Genomic DNA, 24,963 nt, shown 5'->3' with positions numbered 1-24,963 from the left:
ACCACCAGTATACAAGTTCACAATCACAATTTATTCCCTTTTATAGAGCACTATTAATATTACCGTTTGTTTAAGCAGATCTTTTCTCTATTACCTTGATATATAACATCCTGAAAAGGAGGGAAAAGTTTTATTAACCGTGTTAAAATGGGGATTAACTGACTTTTAGGTAGAAATTTGCTAAGTTAATTTAATAACTATGATTAAAAACTTATGCTTTGTATCTTGCTTTAAAGACAAACTGGGTTGTGATTTAGCCTGGATTACAGAGCTAGTGTTTTTGTAAGGCCAGTTTTAGTGGCTCCAGAGCTGGTGGTGTATCAAACTACTGCTCCCTTAAGCTGCCCTCCATGCTTTCCTTAAAAAGCATGTTAAGTGAACTTTTCAGAAGCTTGTTCCCCTAAGAAAAGCTGCTTTGGAAGTTCTAAGTGAACTATCTTGATTTTTGCTCTATGGGGCTGGGAGGTGACTGAAAAGGGGAAACAATTCTCTCAAATTTATAGAGGGACAGAATCTTGAGTTCTGAATTCATTTAAAGAAGTGATCATCTACCTTCTTAGCTCTCGTTACTATTAGAAGAGAAGATCAAGGGGAAAACCAGAATTTTCAGTTAAGAAGTTGGAACAGAAGATCAGGTTTGCTCAGGAGTTGAAAAATGGGAAATGAGTGAAGTCCATGCACTGTATATGCTTAAAATTTCCTGAAATCTAGAGGAAAGTCTCTAAAGAAAATCTTGATCCCTCTGACTTGTTACCAATTTTTGTTGTCAGAACACTCTCCACTTTCTACAAACATTTAGACCCTTTTTAAAAGCTAAAGAAAATTGATAATCTGCCACTTTGATCAGTGATATGTTAATATGTTTGAACTTTAGCTATATTAAATTCCAGAAACTACTGGTTAATATACTCCCAAACTATAATTCCCCAGTACCATTTATTTTTATGAACCTTGACGACAGATTTGAAAAAAGGACTTTGAGAGAATGTATTGATCTTGGCATAAGACATTGGAATCCTACCTGAAATTCATTACCTAAGAGAACCCCTGAACAAGTCGGAACCTCAGGCTCCTCAAATGAAAAATGGGAATATCTGCTTACACTGCCTACTTCACAAGGTGAGAAAAATACTTGCAAACTTTACATCCCTTAATAAATATGATTTATTCCCACAGGAGGGAACAAGATGGAATAAGGTTTTACATGAGTTTCAATAACTGATGAAGCTTTTGCATTGGCTTGTGAATAAAAATTTTTTTAATAAAATTTTATCTTAAATTTTAACATTTTAATTACTCCATCTAGGATACCTGTTTGCTTATTTCTTTTAATATGAAAATTTGAAAGATTGAGTTCTAAAACATTCTTTGACATTTAAGACTTCTTCATCAAAGAGAGGAATTGTACTTTGGAATTACCCTGTTCCATTTGCCTTTTTGGGGGGTATTTGCCTGTCAATTTAAAATAGCATCTGATTTAAAAAAAAAAAAACAATACCCCTTGAAATGCAACATTTTAGGCTTTTGAATGCTCTCATATTGATAATAGTTGTTTTCTTTTAAACAGATTTCCACATTTGTCATGTGCAAGAAAAATCGGACCAAAAGGGAGAGGGGAAAAAATGGAAATACTACGCTTCCCATCTACATTCAGTTTCCATAGTTCTCTTTTAGGATGATTGGCATTTTCCATCCCAAGTCTATTGGAATTGCTTTGAATCACCTCGTTGGGAAGAGCCGATGATAACATAATTTTGTGGTTGTGTATGATGTTCTCTTGGTTCTGCTCATATCTCTTAGGGTCAAGCCATGTAAGTCTCTCCAGACTTTTCTGAAATCATCCTGTTGATTATTTCTTTTATAACAGTAATATTCCATCATATTCACATACCATAATTTACTCAGCCATGCCCCAACTGATGGGCATCCACTCAGTTTCCAGTTTCTTGCCACTACAAAAAGGGCCGCCACAAACATTTTTGAGCATGTGGGCCCTTTTCCCTCTTTTATGATCTCTTTAGGAAATAGACTCAGTAGTGAAACTGCTATAGTATAACAATATTTTGGGTATAATTCCAATTGCTCTCCAGAATAGTTGGATCAGTTCACACCATCACCAATAAACAATGGATTGGTGTCTCAATTTCCCACGTGCCCTTTAACATTTATCATTACCTTTTCCTGTCATCTTAGCCAATGTGAGAAAATGAAATGGTCTTTCAAAATTGTCTTGATTTGTATTTCTCTAATCAAGTGATTTAGAGTACTTTTTCATGACTTCAAAATAGTTTTCATTTCTTAATTTGAAAATAGTTCATATCCTTTGACCACTGATCAATTGGGGAATGACTTGTATTACAAATTTGAGTCAGTTCTCTTATTTTAGAAATGAGGCCTTTTATCAGAAACTGGTTATAAAAAATTTCTCCAACTTTCTGCTTCCCTTCTAATCTTGGCTACCTTGGCTTGCTTTGTGCAAAACCTATTTAATTTCATCAAAATTATACCTTCTGCATTTCATAATGTTTGCTAGTTTTTTGGGAGTTTTTTTTTTAATTATAAAAACTATTATGTTAACTAAAGTCTGTGGGATTGTTTTTAAAAATCCACCATCTATATAGCACATCCTAAACCGGTAATTATGGAGTTTCTCATCCACACTCCTTATTTTTGCAACTCTCCTCCATGAGAAAATTAGTTGTGATCAACTTGCTAAATAATTTATGCACTAATTTGGCACCATGTATTTTTTTTCCTTGGGCCGATAGGTGGCGCAGTGAATTGAGTGCCTGGACTTGGAGTCAGGAAGATTCTTGTGTTCAAATGTGGTCTCACATACTTAATAGCTGGAGGAAGAAATTATAAACTACTCCAGTATCTTTGCCAAGAAAAGCCCAAATGGGGTCATGGAGAGTTGAACATGACTGTTCAATGACTAATTCAATGCACATTTATTAAACACCTTTATACAAGTAAGATTTGTGATACAAAGATGAAATGAAAAACAGGATCTGCTTTTAGACAATTTATTTTCTGTTGGAAGGGAGTAGGATCATAACATTTGCATAAGTAAGTACAAAATATTTAAGGAAGGAGAGTTTTTAAACCTGGAGGTAGTGGAAATGGTTCCTATTAGTGACATCTAAGTTGAACTCTAAAATAACAGGTTATAAGAGGCAGAGCTGGGCAGGTGATAAACTGGGATTACTTGGAAGTGGGAGAAGAGTTGGCCAGTGTGGCTGGGATGTAAAGGGCAGTTACATGGAATAAACATGGCAGCCACAGGAAAAAGATTGAAGGGATCAAGGGATTTACAACAGGATGTTTAGGAGAGAGAATGGGACAGGGTTGCAAGAAACATGATGGAATTGGTAAATAACTGGATTTGTGGGGTTAAGCAAATGAAGAATTAATATTGACTCTCGTCTCCAATAGGGTGTCTTCAGGAGACTAGAGCATAGCAATAGGAGAACATGATTTCCATGACTTCAACGTGCTTACAGGATATCCCTGCAGAGGTGACTAGAGGGTAGGAATGGATGAATAAATGGGAGAACTGGCTGGAATAGGTAAGAGTATGGCTAAGATTAGCACCTGGGCATAAAGGAAGGAAGAAAAAAGGTCCAAGACAAACCCTCAGGGCCAAAACCAGAAGAATCCAGGGAAGGTTGGTAATAAGAACGGGGAAATTTTTAGAGAAGGAGACACAGAGAGAATGGACATACAGGAAGGGATGATTGGAACTGTCAAAAGCTAATCAAGGAGGATTGAGAAGCTTCAACGAATTTATTAGTAACCCTAGACAGTAGTACTGGACATGGACAGTTTTTGCTAGGAATTTGGCTTTTAAAAAAGTATTTAGGACAGTAGAGATATAAGGGGATAAAAGAGCTGGTGGAATTATGTTTATAAGAGCTTTAGGATATGAGGAAAGGGATAGTTTATAGATGGGCCAGCTCCCAAATGACAGGAAGGGATGAGTTTAAAGGGGTAGAGCAGGCAAACAAGGAGATAGCATCTTTAGCACTGACAGGAGCAAAGAAAAAGGGAATAGGGATGGTGTGAGGATTCTTGGATGAAACGGAAGAAGAGCAAATTTTGAACTAATGGCCTCTTATTTATTCAGTAATGATGTTTTCTGCTGACAAAAAGGAAGAAACTTGAGAAAAGTTAATTTGGAACAATTATAGGAAATGGGATAGTTGATCAGAAAGGGAAAAATGGATTGCCAGGCAGCATTGAAAACACAGTAAACTCCTGAGAACAAAACTAGTGGACCCATCCATACCAAGCAGCATTCATTTGTCAGTTTGGCAGCACATAGATCTTGGGCTCTTTCCTTGTCTAGGTCCTAAGTGGGTCTTTGTATTGCACCAATTTTGCCAATTCTGGAATTAAAAAAATCCATCTCCTTCAAGACGGTGTTTATATTCTTAATGTCTTCCGGGTATCTATAATCCCAAAACAATTGCAATTAGAGTCTTTGTTCCAGGACTATCATTTGATTCTGTTTCCCAATAGTTTGGATAATTTAAAAAAAAAAATTAAGCTTGTATTTCCAATTGTGGATTTTGTGCAATTCCCTGTTTTCCTGTTCATTGTTTATATATGAACTTATTAATGTTTCCTATTGTGTTCTCTATATTGGTTATTTTCTTCATTTTCCCCTCTCTTTTTAATGTCTTAATTTGTATGATCATTATTAATTATCCCTCCCAGCTTTGGAAGAAATATAAATACAGAAGAGGAACAGAAATAACAATTTCTACTTTATTTGACTTAATCTCTTGCTTTTCTTAACACTGGCAGTTTTTGATCAGCATCCATCATATGCATTTGAGGACATCCATCAGGATCTGCCTGCTTTGGTTCTCTCTATTGTTTCTAATATTTGATTTGATTAAATTCTATAATATTTTTATTTGTATTAACCCTTTCTTTTGTCCATTTAAAAAGTATTAGTTTGTCTTTTCTTGTTCTAAGCTAATTTTTCCCCCCTGTTGGTGAGGCACCTGAGAAATCCAATACTATGGATTTATCTCTGGATTTTACCTTAATAGAGTTTAAAATAAGCTTAGGACTGAACTGTGTTGCCAGAGTCACAAGTAGTTCACTAATTAATAAGATCTTGTAGAATGTGTAAACTATACAGTTTTCTTTGGCAGATTTGTTTATACTAAAATTCTTGAATAAGTTCAGATCAAGTTCAATAAGTTCAATTCATTAGAAATATTGTTTAAATAACACTGGTTCATAAGTTGAGTAAAAATTAGTAGTTGGATTCCTTTTTAGAATTCAAGTCAGTCTGGGTTAAAGTTCCATTATAGAAGCACAGTTTGCTTAAATATTAAGTCTCCGTTATATGACTGAAGTAAAACAAGTAAATCTTGTTGAAAAATTAACTTTAGCATTTTCCTTCTAATAATACTGAAGGACATCTGAACTACTTTCCTCAGCCCCCACCAAAAAAAAGCATAAATTTCATTTAAAGAATAATTCTTGTCTTAAGCTGTTGCTTAAAATGATATAAGAAAAGAAAAAAGAGAGAGAGAGATGCACATGTGTTTTGTACTTTATTTTATTCAGGTTCAGCACTAATAGATAAGGCATTTACATCTGCCGCATCCTTTTAACTATCACAAAATGAAAGACTGCTAATATATAAAAAAATCAAAGGGACAACATCATGATTGTCGAGCAGGGACCTGAATCCCCAAATAAATTATTTTACAAAAATATCAAACTTGTTTTTTCAAACATGTTCCTACCGATAAAAAAATTCACATTAAACTTTTTTGTAAGTTGGTATAGCTAGTTAAGACCATTATTTTAACATAGTAGGGTCTTAAAATAAATATTTTACACAAATGTAAAGTTATCTCAAAAAAATCAAGTATTATTTTATGTTTGGTCGGTTCTTAAAAGACAAACAAGCTGATAAACTACCAGAGATCATGTGCCATATACACATGCACACCAATATATGTAATATGGCTAACACTGTATGTACTACTACTGTAAGTAGTTTTACCCTGTGAACATCTTCTAGAATGTCAAACTTCACTACAAAGTTTGTGCAAAAAAAAAATATATATATATATACTTTGGTTAGATTAGGTTTTTGCTTTAGGCACAAAAAACAAATACAGAAAGTCAAATGCTTTGAAGGCTTAAGTATTATTACTGAATGCAACAATTCAATACTGTTCTTAAAATCCCTGATTTTGTACAAGGCACACTGGTGAAGAATGGCTAATCTAATGAAAGACAGAAAACAGGACCTTGATTTCTAGCTGGATCTTTTTTTCAGTCACAAATTAAAATCTATAAAGCAAGAGAAGGTAAACATTGTAAAGAAGTGGAATGTGCTACATTTGCAATTCATATGAACCCTAACAAATTCCATCTATTGCTGTTAATATACTACATACAACTGCATCATGCCTGAAAGCTTTTCCAAAACTCTGGTTTTAAAATATGCAGATTTAATTGTATGGGCATGTAAATGTAGTTCTTCCAATATAATAACCAAAGTTAATAAGCAGTGAAAGGTTTCAGGCTGTGTAAGACACTCCCTTCCCACTCACCCTTACATCAGAGAAATCCATTTAAAATTTATCATAATGTGGTATTTGCTTACCATATACTTGGAAATAAACTTGGTTGCATTATGCTTTTGTCCAAAGAAATACATATGTTTTTAAATGAATCCCGTTAGAATCACATTCAATTTCTATTTGAGAGATGAGTCTGGCTTTGTCACTTGGTTAAACTTGGCTGAGGATATCTCTGCTCAAAACCTTCAACCTGATACTAATTAATCAAAAGGCTAAAACACTAACACTTTCCAACCAGGGTAAAAAAATGAACATCCAAAGTAAAGAGAAACATAGGATTGATCAAGTAACCAGTCAAAAACCACTTCCCTATTATTAGAGCTAATCGTTACTCTCAGCTTGAAGTTCCCAGTATCGTTATTATTAGTGGTAACCAGCGTCACTGCTTCCATGTCAAACGTAACAGTGGATCCAGAAGTAACTGCTGGCAACTGATTTGTCATCTCCTTCCCGTTTACAAAAACGGCACCTGAAACAGAAAACATCACTGGAACGTGTGCACTGAAGCTGAACAAAGAGCAACAGCCTGGATGTCCCCTAGAAACCACTCAAACCAGGATTTTTAGGATTAGCCAAATTTTTATTCTAGATGAGAATATAAATGATTTTTACAAATTCTGTTGCTTAAACAGTTCAGAAATTGTCAATCTTTCATAGATCATCACTAAATGATTCACTGCAAGTACCATGAAAGACATAGCTGTGTCTAATGACAAAAATATTAACTATTCTAAAATTGATCGTCCAATGGGATCATTGTGTTGTAGTTGAACATGGACTAGGAATCAAGAAAGGTTCTTAAAGGAACTTGACCTAGAGGTCAAGAATTCTTACCCTTTTTTGTGTAATGGATCTCATTGGTATTCTGGTGAGGCATATGTACCCCACTCCCTCTTCTCAGAATGTTTTTAAATGCATAATATACATAGGATTATAAAAGAAAGGAATCATACTGAAACAGTCATTAAACAAACAAACACATTCACAGACCGTGATTAAGAAGCCTTGGTCCAGGTGCAAGCCTCTTAGATTACCGATAGAAAAAAAATGAAGGCCCCAGTTAAGTGGTGCAGTACAGATCTGAACATAGATATTTAGTCTCAAATTTCCATTTTACTGCATTGATTCCCTGACCTGGTTTATCTTTGATCAGCCATGAACCAGAAAAGGGACATTAGATAAGCTGTCCCATTTCCCTCATCCTTAAAAACAAAGGTATTTCTTACCATTTGTACCAATACACACTGCTTGATCACGCTGCAGAGAGTCATAGCCATTCTGCTTTTCTACACAAACTCCAATACTATCTCGTCTATCTGGCTGGCCCACAGTTTCGACTCTGTATGAGAAGGGTAAAAGTTAATTACAAAAAATAACTATAAACTAGTAACCTAATAGTCTCTTATTCTAAAATTTATAGAGCAATCCTGCTAGAATTTTTGCTTTTTGAATGTCACAAACTTCTACTTCACAACTCAGTAAAAAAGCCTTACTACAACAATTTGAGTTGTAGTTATTATTACACCCAAACTTTTCCTATCAGGTGAAGTGAAATGTGACTTCTGACCTCCCTCAATAGAGCAGGTAAGAGTGGTTCCCATGCTGTCACTCAGCGTTGTGAGTGACAGTTGGCCTAAATGTGAAGCAACATTCCAGGCCCTCAGGGTCATTCCCCCTCATAATTCAGAGCTGAAAGGTTAGCATGAAGCTGTAAGTTATCCCGAAGAGAATTTTGTTAGCACGATGGCACTTTTGCCACCCAAAGTTCTTTCTGAAGTGACAGACAATAAGAGGGAGGGAAGTGTAATCTAAGAATCAAAACAAGTTTTGTGAATGGTTTTCTTCACCCAAGTCAATAGTTTAATTTCTTTTTTTGGGGAGAGGGGGCACGTTTCTATTTCAGTTTTCTGAGGATAATAGAAGGAATCTAATTATTTTTAAGTAAAATCATAAAACTAAAAATAATGACGTGCCAAAAACACAAAAAAAATCCTCAAAAAAGTGATAAATTCTTAGCAAAGAAGTCTTAGTCACAAGCACATAGGGAATCAGCAATACTTAGTATGTTTATTTAAGAATTGTCTCTCTTTGAATGGAAACATAAGGTGACTACAAAAGGACCTGAAATCAAAGTATTCTAATTTAAATGTTTTAGTAAGATAGCATTTTACTCCTTTTACCTTGCTTTATTTGAATTTACATTTGTATGAATTTCTAAAAATCATAATTGTTTTAAAATACAAAGCTAACATTTTTAAAATGTGGAACTTCTGAAAATTAATCAACAACATATTGTTTTGACCAGAAAACATTTTACAAAGATTCCATGACATAACAGGTAAGAACTTGGCTTACACTGCTCTAGCTAAAGGTCAACTAAGGTTATTTTTATTACTACACTCCCTAAGAAGCATCTGACAATATGGTACTGACATCAGCCATTGTAAGTGACCAGTCTCATTGCCTTACCGTTGCACCTTATTTGACTTAGCAGAATTCTAAAACTATTAAAGCAATAATTAGTGACCATCTAAAAAAGCATTTATTGCATAAAAGTAAAGCTTCATTTCTTTAAAAGAAGTTCTGATTCGCTTTTTTTCTTAGGCAAGACTTTCTTTGGAAGAAAAATATGCTTGAATGACAAGAGACAAGGAAAAATCTATTTTTGTTTTCCACTGCTTTTCAGCTAGCTTCTATTTCACATAAAATAGACCTGGGAATGAGTAAGTTATTTTATTGTCCGTGGCCAACTGGATAGGAAACCAAAAAAACCTGGTGGTATCCAATGAAAAGCTTCCCAAAGGAAGATCTTAAAGAGTATCAATTTAAGTGTATAGAGTGATTTAAGTGATAGAGTGAAAAAGGGAAAGACTAAAGACACAAAGATGAGCAAGGGGGCAACCAATAAGTTGAAAGTGAGGCTTATCATTCCAAAAATGGATGGCCTTCATGTGCCTGGTCGTAGCAATTATGAATATTATTTTGCTGGTGCTGCTTGTTATGGATTCCATCTCACTCCTGTGGCTTTCCCTGGGGCTGTGTCATGCCTGGAAAACATCTCCTGCTTCTTGGAAATCCTACCTGCTATTTGGCTCCGATCCAGGGTCTCCTAAAGAACTCTTTTTCTAACCCTGCAATTGCTAAGTATTCTCCTTCCCCATTCCTCACCAAAATTACATAGTTCTTTTGTACCAACGCATATTTGTACATGTTGTTGCCCTCCAGGAGTTGTCTTTGCTCCTCAAAGGCAAGGACGTTTTTGTTTTGGTCAATATTTCCAGCAACTAATTTAGAACTTTGTACTCAACAGAAACTTAATGAATGTTTGGTGAATTGTAGAATTTTAATCTATAGCAATATCCACAAAAATATTTAGTATTTATAGTCAAATTTATAGATTCTTGATGTAAACATGGGGAAGAGAAGATAAAAGAAATAGGACTACCACTTGGAATGGACAGAATGATGAAATTTGGAAATAAAAAAGCTTTAAAAATAAAAAAAAAATAAAAAATGAACCCCAAACCACACCAGTATCAAAATAGGTCAGTTAAAACAAACAAACAAACAAAAACTTTATATCCCACAGTATTCAAAGAAGTGGCAAATATGATTGCTGGCCTAGTCAATATACTTTTAAAGATTGTGGAGAACTGAAGAGGTGTTACAGGACTGAAAAAGAACCAACATCATCCCAATTTTAACAAATGGGAAAAGTGAGAAGAAAAAATTTTCGGCTGTAAACTTGACTATTTCTTGGCAAAATTCTATTTATTCACTATTCTATTCACTGTTCACTATTAAATTAATAGTGAACCTCTAGACAAAAACCCAACACGGCTTCCCTGAGAACAGATCGAACCATCCTGACTTTACTTTTTTGTTTTTTTGACAAGGTCACTAAACTAGTAAATTAGGAGAATGTTAAAACAAATAAGTTTTAGCAAAGCATTTAATAATCTCTCATTTATGGCTTAAAAAAGAATACTAGTTAAGTGGGTTTGAACTGCTTGAATGGAAAAAACCAAAACATAGTCATTAATTTTTTGATACCAACTTAGAAAGGGCATTTCCAGAGAACTATGCCCAAGCACTTCATTTAAAAAAGAGAGTAAGGAAGATGGTGAAGGAACTAAAGGGACACGTGGAGGGGAGCAATAGGATAGATGTATTCAAGTGTCTTATGTGCTAAATCATGAAAGGTATATTAAAATACATTTATTCTGATTAGCCCAAGAAGGCAAAACTAGGAGCAATGTGTAGAAGTAGCAGAAGCAAATTTAGGTTGATGGAAGGAGAACCTTGGTATCACACTAAAGTGAAAAGAACTACTTTAAGAGATATAATGTTTCCCTCCCTGTGAAGTCTTCATGCAAAAGCTAGTTACCCATATATGATGTAGACATCAGGTATAGTATGAGACAGCAGGTATAATATAAAAGGGATGTTCAGGTTTTTTGTTTGACTATATGAACTCTATAGAGTTTCTTCCAATGCATTATAGGAGTCTATAAAGTTAATGCCATCTTCATCCCCTTCTAAACTCCTCCACAAATTTCAATAAACCCACTAGTGTTCAAACCATTTGGGGATGCTTTAGTGAAAATATTTGGGTCTTAAATTAGCCCCATCAAGAAGCACATCAAAACTCAAAATTGGAACCATGCTGCATTTAATGTTATTAGACTTTCTAATCCTTTGGGAAGCCACACTGATAACAAAGTTAGGAGTTTAAAAAGTTGTAAAGGAAAAAAAAAACCTGTAGACTTCAAGTTCTGAATCAATAATCTTTTTATTCTGAAAATTATTAGACCACTAAGCCTCTAAGAGCTTCAACTATATCTGCCATGTTGTGACAATTCTGACTAGATTACTTACTGCTTTAAGTTTCATGAATGTATTTATAAGTAAATAGTTACAAGGAATGAATATCCAGTTGCAGCAAGGGGCTTAATTTACATGATCTTAAGATTTCTCTGGAAAGATCAAGTCACTAAGTAGTTAAAATTAATTCTGACCTGCAAAATTTATAACTAGGAGAAACCTTATAGATTATAGATTTTAGCTTTCTCACTTCATAGATAAAAACAACTGAAAATTGAGTGGATGCCCATCAATTGGTGAAGGGCTGAATAAGTTATGATATATGAATGTAAATGGAATATTAATATTCTATAAGAAATAATGAGCAGGCTAATTTCAGAGAAGCCTACCAAAACTTACATGAACTGATTCCAATAGACATGGGATATAGTATTATTGTTCTATAAAAAATAACAAGGGGGAATGGTGTCAGAAAAAATTATGGCAAGATCTATATGAATTAATGCAAAGTGAAGTAAGAAAAATTGGTAGATCACGGTATACCATAACAGCAAAGATATAATGATGATCAAAAGTGAAAGATGACTTTGATCAATACAGTGATCCAAGACAATTCCAAAGGATTTATGATACGAGAATGCTATCCATTTCTAGAGAGACAATTGATGATCTCTGAGGGCAGATTGATAATGACTCTTAATATGGCTAATATGGAGATGTGTTTTGCATATGATTTAATGTTTTTTCAGGGAGGAGTGGGAGAGAGGGAGAGAATCTGGAATTCAAAATTTATAAAGAAAACAATTTTTTAAATTGGAAATTAAATCCCCATCAATTGAGGAATGGCTAAAAAAAGTTGTGGTATATGAATGCAATGGAATACCATTGTGTTATAAGAAATGATGAATAGGAGGATTTCAGAAAAATCTGGAAAGGCTTACATAAATTGATGCTGAGTAAAGCGAGAAGAACCCAGAGAACATTGTACACAGTACAACATTGTGTGATAATCAACTATGAAAGACTTTAGGTCTTCTCAACAATGAAATGATACAAGACAATTCAAAAAGACTCATGATGAAAAATGCTAACCACATCCAGAGAAAGAACTATGGAGTCTAAATGTAGATCAAAACATATTATTACCACTTTTTTTTCTTTCTTATAGTTCTTCCCTTTTGATTTGACAACAACAATTGATTGACAATTAGACAACATGTCTAGTGTAGAAATGTCTAATATGATTATACATGTATAATCTATATCAGATTGTTTGTTGTCTTAGGGAGGGGAGAAAAAAGGACAAAAAATAGAACTCAATATCTTATAAAAATGGATGCTGAAAACTATTTTTACATGTATTTGGAAAAAACAAAATACTACTAAAAGGGTGTATGTGAGAAGACTTTAAAATAAATAATGGATTAAAAAAACAACAATAAAATTCTTAGTCTAACTTCATTTGTAACTACAGATAAGAAAAATGTGAACTACATTACATTTCTATAGAGGAATTCATATCAAAATACAAAAACCTAACTAAGCTGAATTCTCTCAATAAAGTATATTCTGTCTCAAAATATGAAAGCAGTGCCAAGATTTTAAAGACTTTACTGTTAAGATTAAATTGACTGATTAATCTTAAGGGCTTGAATGGACTTGCCTCAGGAGCCAGTTTTCCTCTTATGAAATTTCTGCAAAGGCTGTAAGGATATTGAGGGGATTGCAGAGGGGGAGTGGAGAAACTCACTAGGGTTCTGAGCCTCTGGCCTTGCTACCCTCTTCTGTTACCTCTCTTACTCAGAAGCTTATTTGGATTTCCCTATGATTCTCATAATCTACCCTACACAGATTACTAAGGCTACATTTCTACCTTTTAGCATCCCCAGAGATCATTCCAATTTCAAAATATCTTCCAGACTCACACTTTAAGCTGAATGTGGCTAGAACTTCACTCATCTGCTAGCAACCTAATTTCCCTACTTCTGTTGCTAGCACCATTATTCTCCTGATCAACTAAACTGAAAACCCTGCAATAAGCTTTAGACTCAATCCTTGCTCACCCACCCTCCAAATATCTGCCAGTTGTCTGCTCACACTTCTATCCTGTCCCTTTTGCTCCTCTTTCTTTCCAGCCCCATCACTTTACTCCAGGATGTGTTAGATCTTTTCTAGCCTCCTGTTTCAGGCGTATAACTGGCCTTCCTGATTCTGCAGTCTCTTCTGGTTCCCATTTACCCTTTACACTATTGCTACCAAGCTCTGCCATGTGCAGAGTTGATTAATTAAGCTACTCATCTGCTCAGAAACCTTCGGTAGCAACTTGTCCACTTTAGGATAAAACAAATTCCTTATTATTCTCTTTGGCCTTGATTTCATCATAAGGAATGTAGTAGAATGCCTTAGGCAATTTTTAAAAGAATTTTTTTCCACTGGAATTATGAGTATCATATATAATTGACCATCTTTTAATCTACCTTTCTAAAATTCAGTAGATTAAATCAATTTTTCAATTAAAAAAAAAAATCCTTTATTTCAGCGTTCAGGGCCCATCACCATCAGAGGGCACTCTTTCTTCACATGCCAATTTTACATGTCTCCTTTTAATACATTTCAGTCAAACTAAGCTGCTAGTCATTTCCTAACCTCCTCTATGTATTTGCACAGCTGACTTTCAGGGTTAAAATCTATTTCCTTTATAATTCTGCATACAAAACTCCTTCCTGTCAAGGCCCAAGTCAGGCCTCCACAAAACTTCGCTTGGTTTTTCCAAGTCAGACCCCTTTATTCCCCAACCTCTCTCCCCTCCCTTTGCTTCATTCTAATTGGATTGCAATGCTCAGGTCTTACCACCTTCTTATGAGAGAAAAGTCAAGTAGCCTTTACTTCTAACAGTGTAAAAGGTAGTAAAGGGATGTAAAACAAGGATCACAGTAGCATTTGACTGAGAGGTTATGGTAGGAACTAAGTAGGTAACACATGGAAAGCTTTTGCCAGCTTTACAATGCTGTATGTTATCTCTTCTCATTATTGGATTAGGACAGTCAGTAAAGAGAACTAGAGGCTCCACCTGATCATGCGCCTATCACCATCATTAACTGTGACCAACAAAGACCAATCATCACAGCTCGAAGAATGTATACCCTCTTGTGTAAAATGGGAAACTCAGCTAATGCACTTTCCTCCATCACATGTTCTATTTATTCACCTCTGTCTCATTTCCCCAGTCCTTACTTTGTTAACAAAGGAATGGCTACTGCCATTCTGCAGAACTCATTTTCCCGTAGGTAACTGAAAGCACTACACCAAACTCATCTGCTCGATCCAAAACACATCTCGTCCTAATAAGATCTAGTTTGGGACCTCTTAAAATAAAATGTGAGTATCAGCTCTTAGATCACACATTCAAGAACAACAGAAGTTCTCTAGGATACACTTTGTCACAAATATAACTAGAAGCAGAACTAATAGCGAAAGTAAAAGAATGCATCCCAGAACACAGAGTGAGAAAGGGCTTTGGTACTCCTGAGAATAATTAAAATTACTAAATAAAATACGAGCAAATGAGCTGCTAAACACAAAATCGTCATGTGGAGATGTCAAAGCAGAGGAATAGAGGGCAAGAACCAGGTTACTGTCATGGAGGTAAAGAGACCTAAGCTGTGTTAGGACAGGGACAGGTTTGGGGGCAGAAGACCTGCAATGAATGGGCAGTGGGGAAAGAGAAAGGATAAGAAAGCTAGATTGAGAACAAGAGACCTCAAGTTCGAATTCCAACTCTGCCACTTACCACCTCTGTGAACCTGGGAAAGACACTTAAATGTTGTGGCTCTCACATTTTCAATTATAAACTGAGAGGACTGAATCCTAACTCTAAACTATGAGCAGAAGGCACTAGGCATTAGAAGGTGCCAGCCACACAAGCTCCAACTCTTCCCAGCAAATCCAGTCCTGTGGATAGTCACCTGTCCACATGTCCTAGGAGAGTTTCTTACAAATCTGAATGACATTTTCAATAAGGTTTGTCATTGTTTTAAGGCACAAAAAACATACACAGCAATTAACAATTCTTTTGGCAACTCAAATATTTCCAATTGGTTTTCCGATGTTTTGTGGTGGGGTTTTTTTTTCTTTTTTTTGGTGAGCCATTTGGAGTTAAGTGACTTGCCCACAATCGCATAACTAGTAAGTGTTAAATGTCTTAGGATTTGAACTCAGGTCCTCCTGATTCCAGGGATGGTATAAGTGCTCTATCCACTGCATCATCTAACTATCCCTAGTTTTGTTTTTTTTTTAATGTTTTAAGTACCTCTTTCCTTAGACATGCCTCTTAAGTTAAAATTCATTCATTCATTCATTCATTTATTGCAATTTAATCAATGAACAATCACTGTTTATTTTCTGCAATGATTATACTTTCCCTTTAAGATACAAGTAGTTTTTTCTTTTGGCAATTCCAGCTCAGGCTGACCAGACAAAGCAGAAATGAGATTTTTTTATTATCATTTGTCTGAGTAAATAACAAAAGAGCTTTTCTCCCACACAGTTAGTATAGATCTTCTACTACTGATAGACACTTTTATTTGAGTGTATCTTCTCAAAAGTTTTCAATTTCTTTCTTAAATTGTACTGAAAGTTCAAGCAAACCTTACTTAGAAATACAGTCAGAAAGAAAAAAAAAAAAAAAGAAATACAGTCAGCTGAAGCCCCTGAGAAAATACTTTTTTGAATAGTCCTTAACTTTCTTTTACACTATAAAAATAATTTATTTTGACACCTGATTGAACTGACTTTGATAGTGGCAACTCCCCTGATATAAGACTTTCTTCATATAAGACTCTCTTCATATAGCAACACTGAGGGTTTCTTTCTTCTTGTTTAGACTAGAAGCAATAAGTTTTTTAAATAGGAAGCTGAAAGACTAATTTGTTCTGGAAAGAACCAGTATTGTGAGGTTGAGTGGAAACAGTAACATGTCACTTTCCCACTCTTTGCAATCTCAATGAAGTCATATTAGCTGAGACCTTACTTTACAAGCAGATGAAGGCTTCTTACTTGTCATAGAACTTTTATTCTGAATTTATGATGGCTTTTGTTTTGTTTTACAAAGTAACTGGGTATTAAGTGACTTGCCCAAAGTCACACAACACATGTCAAATATTTGAGGATGGATTTGAACTTGGGTCCTGTACAGGGCCACTGTGCCACTTATATCTGGGCCAAATTAGCATCTTGCTTCAACTTTTCTGCAATCACATGTTCTATTTATCTTAAGGCAAAAGGCCCAGGCTAAGTGACACACAATTCAATGTTTATTTAATGACACTTTTATAGTTTTATCACAGTCCTCACCAGAGTAACATGCATTACTATCTATGGCTGAAGAACCTCAAAGAATATCACTTTTTTCCTACTGCTGGTGTATTTTTTTCACTTAGCATTTTCTTTGTCCTTCACTTAAGGGCTGTTAAGTTTCAGGACCACTGTCCCTTTTTGGAGCAGGTCTCCAGATACCTCGTTACTATTAAGCCTGGGCCAGAACTGGCTTGTGAGCAGCTGCAGTCACATGCAACACAGCTGGAATCGGGGTGAGAACAGGAAGAGCAGGTCCCTTCAGCAGCAAGCCTGTACTGGGAAACTACTGACAAAAATCAAAGTTTCAGGTTCTTTAAATAATAAATAATGAATACATGTAAGATGGGTGAGTATAGTGACATTTTCAAAAAACTCTTGACTATTCAGTGATTAACTATATAGTCTGATCCAAGCTCCATGTTTCAATAACTTTTGCTGTTGGGGGCTTTTTACTGTTAATAGCAAACACCATTATGTGATTGGGGGAGGGGCGTTAACAAAACAGGACATTTTGATACTTGTTAATAACTCAGAAAAATTTAGCTAGAGAAGAAGTTGGTGGTTTCAAAAAAAAATCTTCAAATGCCACCACCCTATCTTGTATCACAAGGAACAGAGAGTTGTGTTCACAGAAGATAGAGGGTACATGATGTAGCTAATATGGGGCCATATTCGAAAATAAAACCTTACCCTCTTCGGACCTGAAATTTACAGGATCTGCTTTATGGACTGAAATATGGTGAAGAAAAAAAACAACCCCCAAACCAAAACTATAGAAATGAAAATCAAGTAAATCTTTCCTTTGAGTAAAATTAGATTTTTAAGAGGACTAATTTTCAAATATGACCTTGGGATTCAGAAATGAGATGACATGAAAATGAACAAACTAAAATATAGGAAAGCAGTAGGGATTCAGAATATAAAATGGATAGCTGATGGAGAGACCTAATAATTGGATTTTGAGGAAAAATTACAACTAGAGACAGAAAATTTACATTACTAGTCTTTTCCACAAGAACATACCTACATATACTGATACACAAAACTTGAAACAAAATTTTCTATGACTTCTTACTTTATAATTCTATTACTGTATTTCCTATTTATTACTGATAAATAAGTATTATTCTTCATCAATTAGTATTATTAGCATTAATGCTGATTTCATGACTAACCTGCTAATTTTCTATTTTGCATCCTAAGGAAAATGCCCAAGAGACCCAGAACCAACCAACTTTCTCTAAATTTTTACAGTTCCATTTCAGAAGTAAAGAAGACTATTTTCAAAGAAAAATCTATTTATTAAGTGAATCATACATATTGCAGCATCTACTTGCCTGAATGTTAATGTCTGCCCACAGAAATAGGTTGGAGCACTGGAGTAGAGAACACCTGTTGCCTGGGAATCATTCCTTAGTGCTATATTTCTTCGACTGCTCAGGCTATATCCCTCAAAGCCAGCTGTCCACTCTTTTTAGAAGCAAAAATATGAAAAATTAAAAAGAAATATACACTTATTGTAAACATCTGAGATAAAGTTAAGAACAGACAAGAATCATTATTCTAGAAGATCACATGTGATCAATATACATGATATATACACAATATACATAAAATTTTGATTGTTATTCCTAGGAGTCTGTCCCTACCTAGTTGTGAGGTGCCAATGTTTAAAATAAAGTCATGATGCTCAATTTCTTTGTCTAATTGTCTAATTCTCCCCAACATAAACATCGTCAAATTTATTCCAGGTCAACTTTCACAGCCCTATCTAGTGCTGTCTAGACTGATCTCTGATCATAAAAATCATATGTGATAACGCATGTAAAGTACTTTGCAAACTTCAAATTGCTTAAAGTATAAATACTAGCTATAATTATTATTGTTATTATTATATAACAAGGCATTAAGATTGCTAAGAATCTTTCATAATAGTCACAAAGTGCTGGAGAATTGATAGAATTATGTGATAGAATTCTAAAGTTGCATTCACTCCCACTAACCTCTAAGTCAAGATCCATTCCAAGTAATTGTCCCTGATGAACTAAAAGCATAAAATGTAATGTTTTGATATGTAGCTAGCACTACAGAAAAGTGACAAAAACAGTGGCATACCGTGAGGCACCAATGTAGAATGGCCCATCTGTGGAACACTCCAGGGACTCCATTCCTGCCGACCATCCCCTCTAGCACATACTCTGAACTGATAATCAACATTGGGATCTATGTGTAATACTATAAACTCAGTTTCAGAACCAACGTACACATCTTCAAAATGATTTGATGTACTCTTACGAAACTGGAGTCTGTAATCTTGTGCTGTAAAGTCATCATCAACCTGAAGAGAAAAGCTTACCATGAGCCAAAGAACCAAAAGATAAGTTCCTTCAATATCACCACCCAGAACTAGTATTCTCTTTCCTCTCCTCATGACAACAAATAGCAAATTCAGAATAAAGATCAGCTATATTCAAGAAGGCTATATGAAACGCACCATAGTGAATGACTACACTGTAAATTCTTTGAGGATGGAGGACTACAGTATACCATTTTCCCCATCTGGCACATAATAAGCGACTAATAAATGTTTGCTGAATTGAGTAATTTATAGCTTCTAGGGAAGACGAACAATTCTGCTTCTTTGGAAGTATGACATAAAAATACAACTCTGGAAATGACTCCATAAGAGATTACTGAAAACAAAATATATAGTGCTAGAGACAAAAGACTCACATATCAATTGTCTCTTCTTTACAGCTGCTCCTATACACAATATTGAGCAGGAGCCTTGATTTCAATCAGTAGAGATTGCAAACAGCTACTTTATTTGAGCATTACTAATATTAGTTTTCCACATCACAGCTTCTTAAGAGAACAAAGATTTATCATACTTGGAAATAACATTTTCACAAATTGGGCAGTGATATAAATAATATATCTGTTAAAGGTGAGACATCATTACTCAAGAGATTAACCTTTATATACATCATGCAAATTTAACGTGAAAATTTTCGAAGAATAAGTACTGAAGTGAAAAACACTCTTAATGAATCTTATTTTAGAAATGTTCTAAAAGACAGTATTGAACAGAGATGGAGGCAGGCCAGTGGCATCTTTTGAATTTTCTACTAAATACATCTATATCTACAAGTCCCCAACCCACTACAAAGCTGAGCTGAAAAGCTGGTGGTAGGAAGTGATGTACAGGAAGATGTGAAGGAAGTAAGGCACCTTTCTAAACAACTATCTCTTTCATACTAGAATAGCTATCTCAAGTCAAATACTGTTTATTTTGATCATAAAGGGATTTTTATTTTGAAAAATAAAAATCTGCTGTATCCCTAAACATGAAATAAAAAACAAGGCAACTTTTTAAAGAAATATTTTAATGCAAACTTCTCACACTGAATAACTCACCTTACACCATCGTACTATGATACCTCCAGGCTTTTCTATGAGCTCTTCTATCTGTACTGGTGGCCGAGATGCAACTGTGCCATGATTGAAAATCTGATCTTTGACTATGGTGAGAATTGAGTCATCCAACTGAGCAGATAAACAAGGCACATCAACCAGCAGAGGCACTTCTGGCAAGCTAGAGAAACAACATTAATGCATACTACTTTTTAAAAATACTGAAACCAGAGGAGAGGGTAAATTGAGGGAATAAGCAATTGCTCTAATTCTATAAAGCTTACATGATGTTGAAACTCCTAAGGGTGCTGAAGCCCAATAATATTTTTAGAAGCATGAGTTATGCAAGATGTAACTAAGATGTTCCCATTTTATAACCACAAAGAAATATAACCACAGAGTTTGTAGAAAATTGGTAGGGTCTCAACTGTCAAATTTACAAATACTGGCCTTTATAGCTAAGGGACGTTTCTGTTTCAACAACACATTTGGAAATTAAAACCATATGGTTTTTTCATCTCACATGAGCATGTATAAAATAAAGATGATAGTTACTGCTATTTTATTTTAAATTTTAAAAAATTTGTATTATCTTTTCCATATCACTTTCATTTCTGAATACATCCCCTTTACCTAATGAGCTGTTTCCTTGTACTAAGAATAAAAAGAAAAAAAAAAAGCAGTTCAGCAAACTAACCAAAACATCAACCACCTCTAAAGTGTACAATGTTTCACATCTATAATCCTTCTCTGTTAAGAAAAACATTATTTTGTAAAAATACTGATAAGAAAAATGAAAAATAAGGGAAACCATGGAAATAAATATTTTCCCTCAAAATCAACTATATATATAATAAAGAAAAATAGCACATCTTAGTTCAATTCTCAAAAAACAACTAAAGATAATTCATTTACCTATCCAATTGAATGTGAGAAGCCTTTTTGGTAAAGCTCCATAGTTTTTCATTCTTTTCTCCCACACCACCAAGTATGGCAATCTCACCTGGGACCAAAGAAGAGAAAAAGAATAGGCTTAAAGAATGTTAAAGAAAAAAACACACATTTTGGCTATTAAATGGTAACTAGTAGAAGTCTTATCAAGCTGGTTTAATGGCTAAACACATACAAGAGGGAGAGGGATAAGGGAAGGGAGGGAAACTTCAGTATTCCCTCGGTTCACAAAGAAGGAAAAGTTTAGACAACTATGAATAAGATTACTAGTGAGGGTTGACTCTCTGGGAGAATTGTGGAGAAGAACATAGGAGGAAATTTAGGATAATTAAAAACAAGATTACCAATAATAAATTATTATTTTTTAAAACTACTAATAGGAAAAAAAGTTATATTAAACACAATCTTATGAGGCAGCCTTGTGCTAAATGCTTTTAGAAATATAATCTCATTTAATTCTTAGAAGAACTCTTCAACATAAGGGCTATCATCACCATTTTATAGTTGAGGAAACTGAAGATTAAGTGATTGACTCAAAGTCACATAGCGAATAAGTGTCTGAGAGCACATTAGAGCTGAGTAAAGAGCAGGCACTCTACCCACTGCACCATCAGCTGATGATCAGCCTTGGTAAAGGGAGAATCAATGGCAACTGTCAAAGGAAGGCTCCATTTTGTATACGTAATATTTGGTTTGATATCATTGTTTTCCCAGAAAGACTACTGTCGATGAAACAGAGAGCCCAGTTATCTTGTAACTTTCCCCATCACAGCATCATTAACAGACACAGGAAATAATGCATGTTTATTACCTTTGCCAGAATACTAACATGTGACAGAACTGTTTTTTCTAAAAAGAATTCTATGCAATATTAGTTGGAGACTAGATTGAACAGAACAATGACAGAAAAACTGATGGAATCAAAACAGGTAACAAGGATATATCCTACATAGCACAGCTATGAATACTACTTTATTGAAAGAAAATGATGATTTGTGTTGCTTTTATTTCTCTAGCAGACTTTAACACTATTACAGTCTTAAAGTTCTTAGGATCATATGATGCTAACAAAAAGAAAATAGAGGCAGGTCAGTTTAACATAATCTTTGAAATCTTATAAACAAGTTTTTATTTTTCAAGCTAAAAACAGGATTTGAAAATTAAAGTATTTAAACTCCAAATACTGTAACAAATATTAATGGTATGTGTATCTCAGAACTTGTTACATCCTATTCCTTAGGAAAGGGAGTGCACATTTTTGACCTATACTGGTAATGGCATTTTAGTTTGTTTCTAAATTTAAAACCTCCAGGGGAATAATTATGTACTATTTATAAAACAAAAGTGAAAAAGCAATTTGTCTTAGTGTCTTGTCAATTTACACTGAATAAGCCAAAGATACAGTGTCTTTTGTATGTGAAGATAATACAAAAATGTATCAATAATAGTGGGGTGGAGCCAAGTTATTTTCCAGTAATCATAACCTACATTCATGTACATATTTGTCCTAGCACGCTTCTTGTGACTAATAACATATAATGTGAGGAGTCATTTACAAGGATAAGAACTATGAGTATAACATGAAAAAACATTCTTTTAATTCAGTCTTATTTTATTTTAGTTCTGAATTCTCTCTCTCCCTTTCTCCTCTGCCACCACTACCTATTGAGATAGCAAAAACAGGGTTTCAAATCAAGACAGGGCAGCGGAGGATGTAGGAGGCATAATTCAATGCCCAAATTTAAAGAATCTGTTTTTTCAAGCTCATCTGGAAGTGCTTCTGACAGCAAAACTGACAAAATGGCTAAGAGGAAAAATACAAGCTTCCCCAGAAAAACTCTTAAAGAGCCAAAGGACAAGAGAAAGCTCTAAAGCACTAGCTTCAGCCAAACAAAGCAGCAGGAAGGCTGAAAAAATGAGATTTGCCAATGCTTGAGACTGTTCAGGAAGAGCCCTAACTGATACTAGAGAATACTGTATGAGCCAGAAGGTGAAAGGAACCTAGTAGAAAAGACTTTTTCAGGCTGAACCAAAGGAGCTGCACAAACAGATCCTTGATACTGATGGTGCAGTAAGAAATCAGTAACATCAGTGACACCTGTACCAATGTGGCATCTTTAATCATTCTTTTTACATTGGATCTGGTTTTCTAAGCTGTTTGTCTGCTACCACACTGTATATTAGGATTGTAAATCTGTAATATGAATTTTTTTAGTATGCATTAAAAATCTATTCCGAGGGAAGCTAACTGTCTCTACATTATTAACAAGGAATGCTTTATATCTACCACTGGATAAATTAAAATCTAACTGTTATAGCCCTTTTTCAATCAAAAATATTCATTAGTAGAAGGCCAAAATTAACAATTTACAGATCTATTAGTTTCAGTTCAATGTTAAGGAGACAATGAATAGCACTGAACTGAACAATAAATATTTATCTATGAAAGATAGAGCTTATCATCTGTTTTTTCTTTAAAATATCAAATATTCAAAATAATTTGACTTCAGCATTTTCCTCTATCATAATTTCACTTCTTCTCCCCATTTTTAATTTCATTTTTTCCTAGACTGGTTTATCTTTTTGATTTGATGTTTAACTTTACATCTTTCCCTTAATGATATATTAGGGTTTTTTTTTTTTTTTTTTTTACATTTTAATCTTTCCTTCTAGTCTTTTTTTTTTCTATTAAAGTTTTTTATTTTCAAAACATATGCAAGGATAATTTTTCAACATTGATCCTTACAAAACCTTGTGTTCCAAATTTTCCCCTCCTTCCCTCTAGTTCCTCTCCTAAATGGCAAGTAATCCAATATATGTTAAACATGTTAAGATATATAACATTAATTTTTGAAAGCTTCACATGAAACTCTACTAAGGTATCTCTCATTAAGGTCCATTTAAACATTATATATGGAAGCCTTAAAACCAATTCTACTGTACATGAATATTACTTATATTTTCTCTAAATGAGTATATGTAATTGCCTTATGGTTCTGTGTAGACTTTAATATCAGAAAGCATAACAAAATAGACTTTGTTATCAGAGATAATTAAATTTAACAATATTCTATACTATTATAGTAAACTTTTATAAGAATGGGCTGATATATTTGTTTTCTTTGGCTTCTTCAAGAGTAGTCTATAGGGAATTATATTGTTCTGATCATGCAACTAAGGGCAAATGAATACATAAATTAATTTGATTGAACTACACTTGGCTTTTAGCTGCTTTTCCCTATTGTGTCAAAAGAGCAAGGCACAGGAATGGTGAAAACGAGAATGCACTAAGACTTTGGACACAATAGCAAATAAGATCTGAAAAAGGGGAATCTGAAACTATGCAAAACCTGTAAAAATCTTGTTTATACTAAAGGGAAATCGTTATAACTGAGAGGTTGGAAAAGATGGAAAGACTAATGTATATACAGCTTCAGATTAAAGACAAGTAGAAATAAGAATATGTACATTTTCAGTGACTCAAATAATCACATTTTTAGAACAGTACAAACATTTAGATAATGTTTGTGAAATTAGGTGAAATTTGGTGAATTAGGTGAAAAATGAGAAAGCTAGAAAAACAAAACCCATTCCTGTGTTTGTCATTTTTAAAAAAGCTTCAATTTGTACTCTGGCTCCATCAGTTCTTTCTGGAGGTGGCCAGCAACATGTCTCATGATGAGCCCTTTGGAACTGTGATTGGTTAATCAGAGTTACTAAAACTTTTGTGTCTTTATGATATTGTTATAATATACATTGTTCTCCTGGTTCTGCTCCCTTCCCTCTGCATCAGCTCATATAA

The 24,963-nt window shown here is 34.4% G+C and overlaps 1 protein-coding gene across 1 annotated transcript in view; it reads right to left on the bottom strand.

The window, feature by feature from the left end:
* Window positions 1-5,560: 5,560 nt before the first annotated feature.
* CRLF3 (cytokine receptor like factor 3) overlaps window positions 5,561-24,963 on the bottom strand; it is a 33,648-nt gene continuing 14,245 nt past the window's right edge. Inside the window, exons 3-8 of the mRNA XM_031967633.1 lie at window positions 21,126-21,213; window positions 20,214-20,391; window positions 18,912-19,134; window positions 18,134-18,266; window positions 7,844-7,956; window positions 5,561-7,086 (exon numbers count right to left, since the gene is read on the bottom strand). Of these exons, the coding sequence (XP_031823493.1) occupies window positions 6,830-7,086; window positions 7,844-7,956; window positions 18,134-18,266; window positions 18,912-19,134; window positions 20,214-20,391; window positions 21,126-21,213 (992 nt within the window). The 3' untranslated portion in view covers window positions 5,561-6,829. The remainder of the gene's footprint in view (window positions 7,087-7,843; window positions 7,957-18,133; window positions 18,267-18,911; window positions 19,135-20,213; window positions 20,392-21,125; window positions 21,214-24,963) is intronic.

This window comes from Sarcophilus harrisii, chromosome 4 (assembly GCF_902635505.1).
Source record: "Sarcophilus harrisii chromosome 4, mSarHar1.11, whole genome shotgun sequence".
NCBI classification, from domain to species: Eukaryota; Metazoa; Chordata; class Mammalia; order Dasyuromorphia; family Dasyuridae; genus Sarcophilus; species Sarcophilus harrisii.
This window is presented reverse-complemented; position numbering and strand designations above follow the sequence as displayed.